This window comes from Bufo bufo, chromosome 2 (assembly GCF_905171765.1).
Source record: "Bufo bufo chromosome 2, aBufBuf1.1, whole genome shotgun sequence".
Classification (NCBI taxonomy): Eukaryota; Metazoa; Chordata; class Amphibia; order Anura; family Bufonidae; genus Bufo; species Bufo bufo.
Window position 1 is genome coordinate 767,075,379 of NC_053390.1, and position 14,621 is coordinate 767,089,999.

General features: G+C 39.9%; 1 protein-coding gene across 2 annotated transcripts in view; it reads left to right on the forward strand.

The window, feature by feature from the left end:
• Positions 1-14,621, forward strand: part of LOC120990318 — a 133,078-nt gene that overhangs the window by 43,129 nt on the left and 75,328 nt on the right. For both annotated transcript variants that reach the window (XM_040419050.1, XM_040419052.1), the window contains exons 7-9: positions 8,191-8,290; positions 9,169-9,291; positions 10,576-10,677. In XM_040419050.1, the coding sequence (XP_040274984.1) occupies positions 8,191-8,290; positions 9,169-9,291; positions 10,576-10,677 (325 nt within the window). The remainder of the gene's footprint in view (positions 1-8,190; positions 8,291-9,168; positions 9,292-10,575; positions 10,678-14,621) is intronic.

Genomic DNA, 14,621 nt, shown 5'->3' on the forward strand with positions numbered 1-14,621 from the left:
AACTTTTTTTGTATTCGTTAGTGGGATCCTGTGATAAGGTTCGGTAATAATCACTACCTGAGAGAATTCAAATGATTCTGCCAGGTAATAGGAGGAATCCATAATGACGATGCCTCCACCCTTGTCCACGCTTTTAATTACAATATCTTTCTTCCGCGTAAGGGACTTAAGGGCTTTCGAAAGATCAAAATTTAAATTATTATTAGTAGGGTAATTAGTCGTAGATGAAAAACTCTCTGAAATCTGACATCACCATATTGAAAAAACTTTTAATGTGGGCTCCTCTACTTTCGGGTGGGAAAAAGGAGGATTTGATCTTAACATTAGAAATAATGGGGGTCTGTTGAGAATTAGAAACTGTGTTGCTAGATGGTATATCTAAAACCCCACTGCCTAATGAAGGTCCAGCCTAATCAGTGGGTTGTATACCTAAAAGGTTATCAGTATTCAAATCTATATTCCCACTGCCTAATAAAGATGTCGTATTAACAGTAGGTTGTATATGTGAAAGGGTATTGACCTTAGAACTGTGGGAAGGTGGAATTGTGGTTGCAGTGGTGATACCTAAATTTTGTACAGAGTTTTTTGTGGTAAAATGTCGATGTAAGGTTAATTTACGTGTAAATTGATTCAGATCAACAAACAACTCAAACAGGTTGGGTTGGTTGGTGGGACAGAAGGATAATCCCTTGCCTAGTAGTTCTATTTCCTTTCTTGCAAGGATATGCTTTGATAAGTTAAAGATTCCCAATTTTCTTTCATATTCCGTGGGGTTACTGGCAAAACTGTTTGGTTTCGTGTGTGCAGGATTTCTTTTTTACTGGAGTGTTGTTTTCCACTTCCCCTGCATCCTCTAGGTCTGCGATTGATCTTTTTTTCTTTAGACCGGAGACTGGTGTGTAAAAGTGTGTTATCTTGAGTGACTGAGAGGTAATCGGCATCCTGGGGAGAGGGGAGTCGATGGGTCTTATTAGTGGACTTAGGCTAGAAAGCTGGTGAGTATCTTCCTGGTCGGTAATACTGGAGGTCCCTTGTTGATGGTCGGGGAAACCTGTTCTAAAAAAGAGTTTTCTGAGAGGTTTGTGGGTAAAGTTAAAAAACCTTCGGGACTTGCAGATGAAACGGAATTGGTGGAAATGTTGGATGGATGGATAGGACTGTCAGGGGAGTGCGGGATATCAGATATTTTGGGTGAGGAATGGATGGTGAGAGTTGTGAGTGATTCCAAAGATTTGGAGGTTTTGGAATCGGACAAGTTAGATGAAAATGGGAAGAGGTCTGTTAAGACCTATGATTTAGAGGTGGTTTCCATAGTTGATGAGGGAGGTGGTGGAGGAGTGGACTCTTATGGATGAGAGTCCATCTCGTCGGATGTTGTGGCTGCTGCACCTGGTGCAGTCAGAGGTGCGGTGGGCCAAACCTCAGTCGTGGGAAAGGCTCTGTGGTGGAGGGGGAAGGAGCCCAATGATTTGGAATTCAAGGGACCAGATGATGGATGATTGTTTTTAACCTTATTCTTGGTGATTGTATTGTCATTCATCTGTATATTTAGAATCTTATTCAAGGGCTCTTGATGGTTCCGCCCCCGGTATTATGGTGGGGGTAAATCCTACTATTATAGACAGTCCTTGTAGTAACGGGTCTAACATGGCGGGTGGATGAATGGTTTTGGCTAAGGGGGTCTAATAACCGGTGTCGTTTATCAAAATTGCTCGTAGTGGGATTAATAGTGTAATTCTTTCTTATATGTTTTTTCCTTTCCCATATTCGAACTATATGTTCTTTGTAATCTAACAGATCACGAAGGAGCTTATTACATTTATTTAGGACCTCATTGTACTCAAATTTTCTCAGAGTAATCCGTTCAAAATGTAAGTGTTTTTTTTTTTATTGTTGTGTCATGCCTCCCAGCTGATGAGTGAAGTATGTGTTTGAGTTTAGTGACTAGATTCGTACATATCTATTTACGTTTAGTGATTAGGATTCTCATAAAATTAATGGAGCAATCGTAACTATTTTTAAGCCATTTGTCATGAAAGATCTTGTCATCAGAAAAGGTAGGTTTGAGGGAAAGTCTGTGCCCTCATGGTATAAGTCCTAAATTTAGGTATATAGATAAAAGATACCCATCTATTTCATTGCGAATGAAGTCCTTGCTCAGTTTTAAAATATCGGTTATAGATCCAGCTGCCATATCTACAGTCCGAGTCACAGGCCTGTTGGCGCCTCTTTCCACTTCTCCAGGGGCACTTATTTGAGCCCTGGAAAGAATTTGGATAACCTCTTCTCCTTTTTTTTTCTTTTTTTTATACATATTCTCCTTAATGACCCGGCAGAGCGCTGAAACTGTGCTTTTCTGGATTAATGAGAGAAGAGTGCGTCTACACATGTCTCTTTCCCAGGCTGCCACCAACCAGTGTTATTAGCACAGGCAAGAAAAAAGGGTGAGCGATCATCAAGATGACTGTGAGAAACATAGCACTCTGCATCCAGAAGGTCCCCAAGCTGCAGGGATGGAGGTGAAGACTCCAACTAACTGCAGCCTAACAACCTCTGATTATGTCATGAGTGGGAAGAGCCAGAACAGAAAGAGCTACAGTGGGTGGCACATTTTCAGTGTAAATGTGAATTTTTATTAAAGATAATAGGGTGTGTTTGCAGCAGAGCTGTGGAAGCAGAAGACATGTGTGTTAAAGCTGCTGAATGCTGAATTTCTTAGTAAAATTTGGCGAAGCAGTCGAATAAAATTTTTAATAACTTTGCTCATCTCAATTAATTAGGATTATAGTTTAGAGGGATGGAAAATGATATAGTATATCATTCCTAATGTTTGCACCCAAAAAGGTTGGTTTGTGCATTCCTGTGGTTTTTGCATTTCTACAAATGTAGCATTGAATGTAGACATATGTGGCACGTATGTACTATATTTTATTTGTATATGGACCCTGCTAGAGGTTGCATTTCAGTCGCAAATTAGAATTTCTGCTAATAATCATTGTCTGCTACAAAGTTGCATGAAGGTGGTTTTGTGTATTAATTTTAAGGTTATATTTTTATATACTGCGCTGTCAGATAATGTAAATTTTGCCAACGTAGAAGTAATTTTTCAGTGTACAGTGTACATTTTTAACACATACTGTATGTGCATGAAGATCATATATTACATAACCTGCTAATCGAGAGGGCACAGAAGCTGCGCTCACTCAAGCAGTGACAGGGGCCCAACTGTTACTATTGTACTGCATTGTAAAAGGGATCAAACCCTTATGGGACAAAAAAAGGATAAAAAAAAGTTTTTTAAGAAAAATGAAAGTAAATTAGTTAAAAAGACCATCACACAAGACCATAACCAGATGGCCCTCACATACGAAAATAGCAACACAAAACATGATTTTTAAAAATGCTTTTATTGTTTAAAAATCTAAAGAAAAATAGACATATTTGGTATGGCAAAATTTGGTATGACCTATCCCATAAGGTGAAGGCCATATAAAAATAAATTTAACACCATGCCAGAACAGACATTTTCTGGCCATTCATTAAAAAAAGTCGTATGTAGCCCAAATTTGTACTAATGAAAACGTAACCTCATACCTCAAGAAACGAACCTTCACACAAGACCATATTAAAAAATATGGCTCTCAGAAAATGGTGACACAAAACATTGTTTTATTCGAAAATGCCTTGTGTATAAGTAGCAATATTATATAAAATAAGTATCTCTCCTATGGTAATTGCCCTGGTTTCTACTTTGGACATATCCATCACTCCCCAGGCAGGCTGACTACAATAGAGACAGAACCATGCAAGTAGGATATAGTCTAGAAGCATGTGTAATGCAGAAGCACAAGGGAAACGCCCCCTGTGAGGAATATGGATTAATATTTACTGTCAGCCATGTCCTCACACTCATTTCCTGAAAGATAGCAGAGGTAGTGAACTCCACAAGAGGGCCCTGCTTCAAAGCCGCAGCCATATAGCAAAAAACTCCTAGCAGGCCACATTTGGTTACATTTCACACCTCCATTCAGACAGCACGGATCCTGCAGGAAAACCTCCCTGCAGGGGGTCTAAGCCATTCCCCAGTTCAATCAAATCTAGCAGACAGCATGGAATCGGCGATTTATAAGGAATTATGAATCGCCCAGCCATTGCAGGCGCAAACCGGATACATCGTTGTGTCCCGGTGGCCACGATGAACATGCCCATTAGTTTGATGGTGGGATGCCAGGGAAGGGAGATATACATATCTCCCCACAGAAACACAATAGCGGCACCATGTTTGGACTCTAGTTGTAGCCGTAACCCAGGCGGATCAATTGGGCCCGGAAGCACCTCCCTACAACATTCTGGTCTGGAGCTATGAACCCTAAAGGGTTTTGTGGGTCATTTACTGTCAGCCCAGAAGAGGGGGGAGTGGACCCTTCCCAGAGGAGAGGCCGGCTACAGGTTAAAAGGCTTGTGCCAGCAAGCTGGCGTGTCTTTTTCTGAAAGGGGTCACATCGTGCAAATGTGTTTGGAGAGACCTTGAAACCAGCGGACATCACTGCCCTCCATGTGAATACAGCAAAGGAACATTCATCTACCCGGTAACTGACTTGTGCTCTGTGTAATCCTGTTTGTACCATATTACCTGTATCTGTGACCTCACACCGCTGTATATATTCCCTGTGTATAGTGTTATATCTAGTGTGCCCTTAAGGCGATTAAATATATAATTTAATCTTGTGCTGTCTTGTATCTCGATCACGAATCCCCACGTCCGTGTTTCGGCCTAGTTACACGCTACCGCGGGTTGGTTTATCACCCTATATAATCCCGTTAGCGGACCGGGTTTATATCAAACGAGAAGCTGGTGGCGGATTTCCCGGGCTGAGACAGCGCTATTTTTACTGCGACAGTGAAAAGGCTCTCTCAGCTTGTTGCCTCTCTGTGCCCACGTGGACAGGAGGTGTCTGTGTAAACTGTACCAAGCTGACCTTACAAGCTCCTCCAGTAGGGCGTAACGTCACTTCTTGGTAACCAGGGACCATATCACGTCTCGTGAGCTCGACGTAGTTGACGTCAAGGGGGCACAAGGGGTGGAATCCATCACACCCCCCACATCCAGGAACTGGTCTCAGTGTTTTTGCTGCTAGACCTTACTTAACAACCAGCAGCAAAAAGCAACTTAGCAGGAAGAGAGACCCCTAGTGGCCAACAATTTATGGAGTTTTTAAAGGTGGAAGACATCATTTTTTGCTAAATAAGGCGATTTTCCCTTTTTCTATTTAGAACACTGGCTATCAGATATACAAAAAGTTGTGTGAAAGTACAGTGACCATTTAACAAACAATGTGCAAAGTTTGATACATTTGGCGCAAAGTATGTCAATAAAGACTCAAGTAAACTGACTTCAAATATTATCTTATTTTAAATTCTGCCAAATGTCTGTAACAGGATCTCAACTGTGTTACATGTGCTATATGTACTAGTATCTAACTGTACAATACTAATGATTACCGTTACTACATGTACTGCACTGCTGACTATTCATACTCTATGTAGTACATGTTATTGTACTGCTCTTTACTTGCACCAAAATAAGCTGCTCAGGTGAAGGTATCCTCTTTACTTTTTACTGTGAACTGAATAAGACTCTGAAGATAGCCCTGTCATCAACACTTAAAATGATCCGTCAGCTTCCATATGAAAGATGTTGCTTAATTTCTCACTTGAACAGAAGTTGCTCTAATAAAGTGTTTATTTCAGGAATAGGTGCAGTGCTCGGCGCACTGCAATTAGTTGTCCCCAAGGGAAAGTCTGCACCTGTTCATTTCTCCTATGATGATGCGTTAGAATACATAAAGCAGTACACTATGCCCACTGAAATCAATGGGTATCATACACAGACCAGCTTCTTTTTGTAGCATCATTTTGTTCTGGCTAATAGAGGGTGATCCTGGTCAAGGAACATTTTTGTGTCCTACTAAAGCATATGAGAAAGGATTTCACACCTGCGGTAAAGCAATCCAGTAGGCTGTTCCAGCAGAGAACAGCCTGCCGGATTACACAGTATCTGGCCTAGCCGGATAGGGCCATTACACGCAATACCATTATGACTATAATGGGATCCGGCCAGTTTCCAGCATAAGCACCGGGTTTCAGCCGGACAAACTAGCGTGCACCAGTTATTGTCCAGTGATGGATATGTGCAGGATGCTACTGCCATCACTAGCTCATATGTACTATCAAAGCTTCCTTCTTGTACTGCTTTCCCTTTTGAACACAGCTTCTATATGTTCTCCTCCCTATCTGCACTGTGACATCTTACATCCCTGAAGATTCTGCTGTGATATGCTTTTACTCTACACTCTGATCTGATGTGCACACCTCCCTGGTATCATAAAACTGTGCTACTGTAAAATGACGGAGGGGGCAGCAGAGAAAACAATCTTTTTGAGCTGATATTAGCCAAGAGCAGACCCGCTGTCAGCATCTATATGAGGAGCAGCACTACACTCAGCTAGTGTTGCACAGGCTCTACAGCAATATAATAAAATACAATTCTAAATTAAAACTACTTGGAAAGCTTCTTACAGTGTTGCTTGAAAGTTTGTGAACCCTTTCAAAATGTCTATATTTTTGTTAAAATTGACCTAAAACTACATCAGATTTTCATACAAGTCCTAAAACCAGATTTGGCCTTTTATTTACACAGAAAAATCATCCAATATCACATGTCTGTGAGTGGCAAAAGTATGTGAACCTTTAGCAGATTAGCAGATGATGTGAAAGTGAAATTTAGGTATTTTCAATCAATGGGATGACCATCAGGTGTGAGGGGTGACCTTTTTCATTTAAATTCATGTTTGTAGAAGTGTATCATGGCATGAACATAGAAGATTTCTGAAGACCTCAGAAGAACAGATGTTGATGTTCATTAAGCTGGAAAAGGTTACACGTTACAAAATCATATCTAAAGAGTTTGAACTCCACCAACCCACAGTCAGACTTTGTACAATAGAAGGAAATTCAGGACCATTATTACTCTCCCCAGGAGTGGTCAACCAACAACGATCATGCCAAGAGCAAGGCGTGTAATAGTCCACAAGGTCACAAACGAACCCAAGGTAATCTCTAAGCGACTGAAGGACTTTATCACATTAGCTAATGTGATTCCACCATTAGTAGGACACGGAAGAACAATAGTGTGAGTGGCAGGATTACAAGGAGAAATGATTTGCTAGAGATCACCTGGACAAGTCAGAAGGCTATTGTTTTGTGGATGGAAGATACCAAAATAAACATTTTTGGTTTAAATGAAAAGCGCTATGTTTGGAAAAAGAAAAACACTGTATTCCAGCAGAAAAAACTTGTACCATCTATGAGACACATTGGTGGTAGTATCATGGTTTCAGCCGTTTTGCTGCACCTGGGCCAAGACAGCTTGCCATAATTGAGGAAGCAATGAATTCTGAATTATACCAGCAAATTCTAAAGGAAAATGTCAGGACATCTTTCCATGAGCTGAATCTCAAGAGAACGTGGGTCATGAAGCAAGACTACGACCCTAAGAACACAAGTCATTCTACCAATAAATGGTTAAAAAAGAATAACGTTAAAGTTTTGGAATGGACAAGTCAAAGTACTGACCTTAATCCAATAGAAATGGTGAGGAAGGACCTGAAGCAAACAGTTCATGAGTAGAAACCCACCAACAGATTTGAAGCTGTTTTGTATGGCTGATTGGGCTCAAATTCCCTTAAGCTGATGTACAGGACTAATCAATTGCCAGAAATGTTTAGTTGCAGTTATTGCTGCACAAGAGGGGTCACACCAGATACTAAAAGCAAAGGTTCACATACTGTATTTTTTGCCACTCACAGACATGTGATATTGGATCATTATCTTCAATAAATAAATGACCAAGTCTATTATTTTTGACTCATTTATTAAATTTGATTATCTTATCTACTTTTAGGATTTGGGTGGAAATCTTATGTACAGTAGTTTTAGATAACATTTATGCAGAAATATAGAAAATTCTGAAGGGTTCACATACATTCAAGCACCACTATAATTTTGCATTTAGGGAGCAAGTGTACAATAAACAAAAATTCAGTGCAACAGTATCCATAGCCTTTAAGTAAAAGACCAAAAAGTATATCATTATACTTCAGTGACTTTTATTACTTATTTTGATTTTAGCTTTCAAATTGAATCGGATTTCTTAAAGAAAAATGAAGACCTTTTCAAACAACTCAAAAATCAACATGAATGTTTGATAGAGAAGACATTAAATGAGCAGGTATGTCATTTGTTATTTCTCTGGTGATATTTATAAGGTTTGTCCACAAGTTTAGGGTTTGATGAAGGCCAGACACACACAAGCGAGTTCAGTGTGTTAAACTCACAGCATGTATCGATATAAGGTCCTATTCTGACCTCTGCTCCTCAGACAGGAATGATTTATAATGCCGTGTGACCCTGAGAGTTCTGGAATCTACTGAATTACACTGACATAATGTTATTGGTGTAATACAATAGGTTCCAGGACTCTCAGGGTCACATAGAATTATAAATCATTCTAATGCTGCAAGGAGACCAAGTCAGAATAGGACCTCACATCAACGCATGCTGTGAGTGTGTCTGGCCTCAGGTGTGGATCTTGGACCTAATTCCACATTAAATCCACTATCATTCTACATCCAATGCAAGTAAATAAGGTATTTTATACTCAAAATGCTTTGGAAAAAACATCTGCATAGATGTATTCACCCACAGGAAAATATTACCCTAAGATTCCACATTGGAAACCATGGATTGGACTCTTGTTGGTTTAGGACAATGAAGGGGATCACTTTGTAATACTCAGTGATCTTGAGCATTAAAGGACTAAATTGTAAATATCTTTTAAATCAGCAGGGCCAACCTTACCAGGTGATATGCCTAGTTTGATAGGGTTGATCCGGCTGATAATCTTTAAATGCAGTAGTGCACCTATTCTTTCTATACTTGGTAAGGCAATAGTTCTGCTAATTCTGACGATTTTGCTTCATATCAGGTGTAGGTACGTGGAATATATGCATGTTCTTTGACATTTGTTTCCCTACAACTTTTATGAAAGCCAATTATATACTGTATTATTAGATTTCACTACCAACGAACCGTTCTCTTTGATTTTAGTTGAAGACCACAATGGAAAAAGTTGCTGAATCTGCTAAAACAAATTTGCTTAACATTACAAGTACAGTTACTGAAAAACAATTTTTCAACCCACAGTACAGTGGCAGACATTCATTTTTCAAGGTAGTTATTTCTGTCTGAAAGTATTTATACAGTATTACCGTAGCATTTTTTTATATTTATGTATTGTGTAAAACTTACAAAGTGTACATCCAGTTATGACAAATGGGTTATATATCATACCTTATCAGTGGGGTCTGTAGAGAAAATGTAGTAGTCTGCAGGGCAATGGGACCCTTGAGCTTCAGCATCATTAAAGGGGCCCCTAATATTGATGACCTATACTCAGGCAGTGGTGATTCATGTGAGCACCGCTTCCTCGTCATCCCAATATGCCTCATCTCCAATGTAGCAGTGGCATAGTGTAATTGCAGGCACCCGCTCCACTCACTTAAATGGAGCGGATTCCTGAATTACACCGCACTTCCTAGACGAAGTGCATTTAACAAACAAATTTTTGTAAAATTTATAATGAATCCGGTTCATTACAAATCAATTCACTCATCCTTACCCAGAAACTTATATCCAGCTTGCCTGGATGAATTGCAGAAGTCTTAAAAAATAACGGTAAATACTGTAAATATTGGGTCTTTGCATAAATTTTATGTATTTATCAATAAAAGTTAAAAACTAATTATTATGAAATGCTTAGATTTGTAGTATACTCTAGAAACATCTGACAAAAAGATCAAAAAACACTGAATCAGCAAATTTAGTAACAACCCAAATTTGTGTAAGTCTCAAAACTCTTGGACACGACTGTATAAGGCTACTTTCACACTAGCGTTTTGGCTTTCCGTTTGTGAGATCCGTCATGGGCTCTCACAAGCGGTCCAAAACGGATCAGTTTTGCCCTAATGCATTCTGAATGGAAAAGGATCCGCTCAGAATGCATCAGTTTGCCTCCGTTCAGTCATCATTCCGCTCTGGAGGCGGACACCAAAATGCTGCCTGCAGCGTTTTTCTGTCCATCCTGGGATGGGCAGCGAGACGGATCCGTCCTGACACACAATGTAAGCCAATGGGGGCGGATCCGTTTTCTAATGTGTCAGAGAAAATGGATCCGTCCCCCCCCCCCCATTGACTTTTAATGGAGTTCATGACAGATCCGTCTTGGCTATATAAGACATAATACAACCGGATCCGTTCATGACGGATGCATGCAGTTGTATTATTGTAACGGAAGCGTTTTTGTAGATCCATGACGGATCCGCAAAAAACGCTAGTGTGAAAGTAGCCCTTATTTTAATAAAGTGAGCTGGAGTTTGTATTAGTATTTTCTAAATAGAGGTTTTAGAAGTTGTAAAATTATGGGATGTATTTATGCAATGTATTAATTATTATTAGATTGACCTGTACAGCCGTCTGTTTGGCCATTTAGACGAAGAAATATCCATGATTTTGCATGATCTTGTAGTAGAGTTGCGTGACGTTCTGGACAAGTACGAGGTATGGATATCATTTTTTAATCATGTTAAAATGTTAAAGTTAATATTAAACTTCCATATTCTAAACTCATCTTGAAACTGTACTTGCATGCTTAACATGAAACTGAATTTTTTTCTGTCTAAAAAGGTTCTGTTTTTAGCTGATTTGGCAATTAGGGTGTGGCTTTTGGAATTGTTTCCATCAAAGGAAAATTCTGTGAATGCAGTTAAAAAGCCTGGTTAATTCAAACTTATCATTATTACTACTACTAGAGATGAGCGAATCGAAGTTGACGAAATGGAATTCGATCAGAATGTTAGGATTTTTTTTCCCCTAAAATGGCTGCTGCACGTGTGAGGACATGGAACAAGAAACTCTGGGAATGCAGGATCACCAATAATGCCATGCCCTGTGATGTCACAGCCCTATAAATAGCCTCAGCCATCTTTGATTCTGCCATTTTTCAGTGTACTTAGTGCAGGGAGAGACGTCAGCAGGCGCTAGGGATAGTGCTAGGAAAGACTTCATTGTGCTAAAAAAATGATTTACAAGTTCAGGGAAAGATTATTCAAGGTGTAGGGAAAGGATAGGGAGTACTTATGTAGAACAGGGTTCAGTAGGGGTGTTTACAGCCTGGATAATAGGAACAATCCTATCACACCTTGCTGCACTGACTGGGGATCAAAATTGCCATTATACAGCTCTGTAATTCCAGCAAACTGTTCTTGTTATTGGGGTGCAGCCATTAACAGGGTTTATTACAAGGAAATATTTCTATGTCTTATTTGCCCTTGTGCGGTACAGTTATATGTTCTAAAGCATTTTTTGGCTTTTATTAGTGGGAAAAAAGGGCTTATTATCCATTGTGTGGTGAAAGTCCGAAAATTACGTCGTGTATTTGTGGCAAAAGAAAAATATATTTTCCGTTCAGCAGTGCAGTTATATGTTCTAAAGCCCTTTTTGTCGTGTATTAGTGGCAAAATAAAAATACATTTGCTGTTCAGTGGTGAAGTTATATGTTCTAAAGCATTTTGTGGTGTGTATAAGTGGAAAAAAGAAAAACATATTTGCCGTTCAGCGGTGCAGTTATATATTCTAAAGCCTTTTGTGTCGTGTATAAGTGGAAAAAAATAAGGGCATATTTGCCATTCAGCTGTGCAGTTATATGTTCTAAAGCACTTTTTGCCGTGTATTACTGCAAAAGAAAAATATATTTGCCATTCAGCGGTGCAGTTATACACTCCACGAAAGGCTTTAAAACATAACTGCACCGCTGAACGGCAAATATATTTTTATTTTGCAGTAATACACGGCAAAAAGTGCTTTAGAACATATAACTGCACCGCTAAATGGCAAATATATATTTTTTTTTCCACTTATACACTCCACAAAAGGCTTTAAAACATATAAGTGGAAAAAATATAAATATATTTGCCTTTTAGCGGTGCAGTTATATCTTCTAAAGCCCTTTGTGTGGTGTATAAGTGGAAACAAAATAAGGGCCTATTTGCCATTAAGGGGTGAAGTTAGATGTTCCAAAGCCTTTTGTGTCGTGTATAAGTGGAAAAAAATAAGGGCCTATTTGCCGTTCAGCAGTGCAGTTATATGTTCTAAAGCCTTTTGTGGAGTGTATAAGTGGAAAAAAAAATAAGGGCTTATTTGCCGTTCAGCGGTGCAGTTACAGTTGTGTTCAAAATTATTCAACCCCCACTGAAATTGAGTGTTTTGGCCAGTTTGACATTGATTTTGATCATTTCAGTCATCTTGTTTACAATTAAATCAAAGAGGCACTTGTAAGTCAGACAAAATATAACATAACATTTATAATGAAATAACCACAAATGTCTTTTCTGTGCTCACATCATTATCAGTTTTATTCAACCCCCAAGTGACATTCAATCTTAGTACTTAGTACAACATCCTTTTCCAGTTATACCAGCTTTTAAACGTGAAGCATAGCTTGACACAAGTGTCTTGCAGCGATCTACGGGTATCTTCGCCCATTCTTCATGGGCAAAAGCCTCCAGTTAAGTCCCATTCTTAGGCTTGCGCGCTGCAACTGCTTTCTTTAAGTCCCACCAGAGGTTCTCAATCGGATTTAAGTCTGGTGACTGCGATGGCCACTTCAAAATGTTCCAGCCTTTAATCTGCAACCATGCTCTAGTGGACTTGGAGGTATGCTTGGGATCATTGTCCTGTTGAAAGGTCCAACGTCTCCCAAGCCTCAGGTTTGTGACGAACTGCATCACATTTTCATCCAATATCTCCTGGTACTGAAGAGAATTCATGGTACCTTGCACACGCTGAAGCTTCCCTGTACCTGTAGAAGCAAAACAGCCCCAAAGCATGATTGACCCCCCGCCATGCTTCACAGTAGGCAAGGTGTTCTTTTCTTCATAGGCCTTGTTCTTCCTCCTCCAAACATAACGTTGATCCATGGGCCCAAACAGTTCTAATTTTGTTTCATCAGTCCACAAAACACTATCCCAAAACTTTTGTGGTTTGTCCACATGACTTTTGGCATACTGCAGTCGACTCTTCTTATTCTTTGGAGACAGCAAGGGGGTGCGCCTGGGAGTTCTGGCATGGAGGCCTTCATTACGCAGTGTGCGCCTTATTGTCTGAGCTGAAACTTCAGTACCCACATCTGACAAATCTTTTTTCAGTTCCTCAGCAGTCACACGGGGACTTTTCTCCACTTTGCGCTTCAGGTAGCGCACAGCAGTCTAAGTCAGCATCTTCTTTCTGCCACGACCAGGTAGCGTTTCAACAGTGCCCTTTGCCTTGAATTTGCGAATGATGCTTCCGATGGTGTCTCTTGGTATGTTTAACATCTTTGCAATCTTCTTATAGCCATTGCCCTTCCTGTGAAGAGAAATCACCTCTTCTCTTGTCTTCCTGGACCATTCTCTTGACTTCACCATGTTTGTAAACACACCAGTAAATGTCTAGAAGGAGCTGAGTATCACAGTCCTTTTAAATCTGCCTAATTGGTGCTTATTATGCTTGATTGCTGCTCCTTGACATCCACAGGTGTTTTCAATACCTGATCGAAAACACTTGAATGAACCTCTGTTCTTAAGAGTGGTAGTCTTTAAGGGGTTGAATAATTGTGTCAATGAAGAAATCACAAAAAAAACATTTAATACTGTATTACAAAAACAATTGATGTCATTTTAGTTGCATTTGGTTCTTTAAAAAGTCCTTGTAAGATTTAATTCTGAACACAATTACAAATGTACACTAAATTCCCTAAAACCCTTTACAGCATTGGGGGTTGAATCATTTTGAACACAACTGTATATGTTCTAAAGCCCTTTTGTGGAGTGTATAAGTAGAAAAAAGAAAAATATATTTGCCGTTCAGCGGTGCAGTTTTATGTTCAAAAGCCCTTTTTTGCATGTATAAGTGGCACAAAAAAAGTACAGTATTTACCTTTGTGTGCTGAAGTGAGAAAATTACAGCCCTTTTTGGCATGTATTAGTGGGGAAAAAAGGGCTTATTAGCCGTTGTGTGGTGAAGTGAGAAAATTGCAGACTTTTTTGGGGTGTTTTAAATTCCTTTTTTTTATTTATTTGATTTAACAGTATGTCAGACAGAGAAATGCCAGACTCTGCACAGGGGAGTGGCAGAGGCCTAAATGCTTCTGGCACAGGCACAGGTCGCAGCAGAGTAAGGGGGAGTGGCAGCAGGAGTTGCAGCGAGAGGCCGTGTCTTGACCAGCAACCTAGCGGTTCTTGAATGGTTGACTCGGTCATCCACTTCATCCCAAGTGACATCAGACACCCCCAGCCAAGAGTCGGTGGGTTCGTCAGGCACAACCCTTAGTTGGCATGGCCCGGTAGCAGGCCCTGTGCCCTCACCTGTCCTCAACCTGCCTCTTTCCTTTTCTGTTCCCTCAGCCAGAGAAGTATTTTATGCTGTGGGTTCAACTAGAGGACAGTCCGCTGCTACTGGCCAGCCAA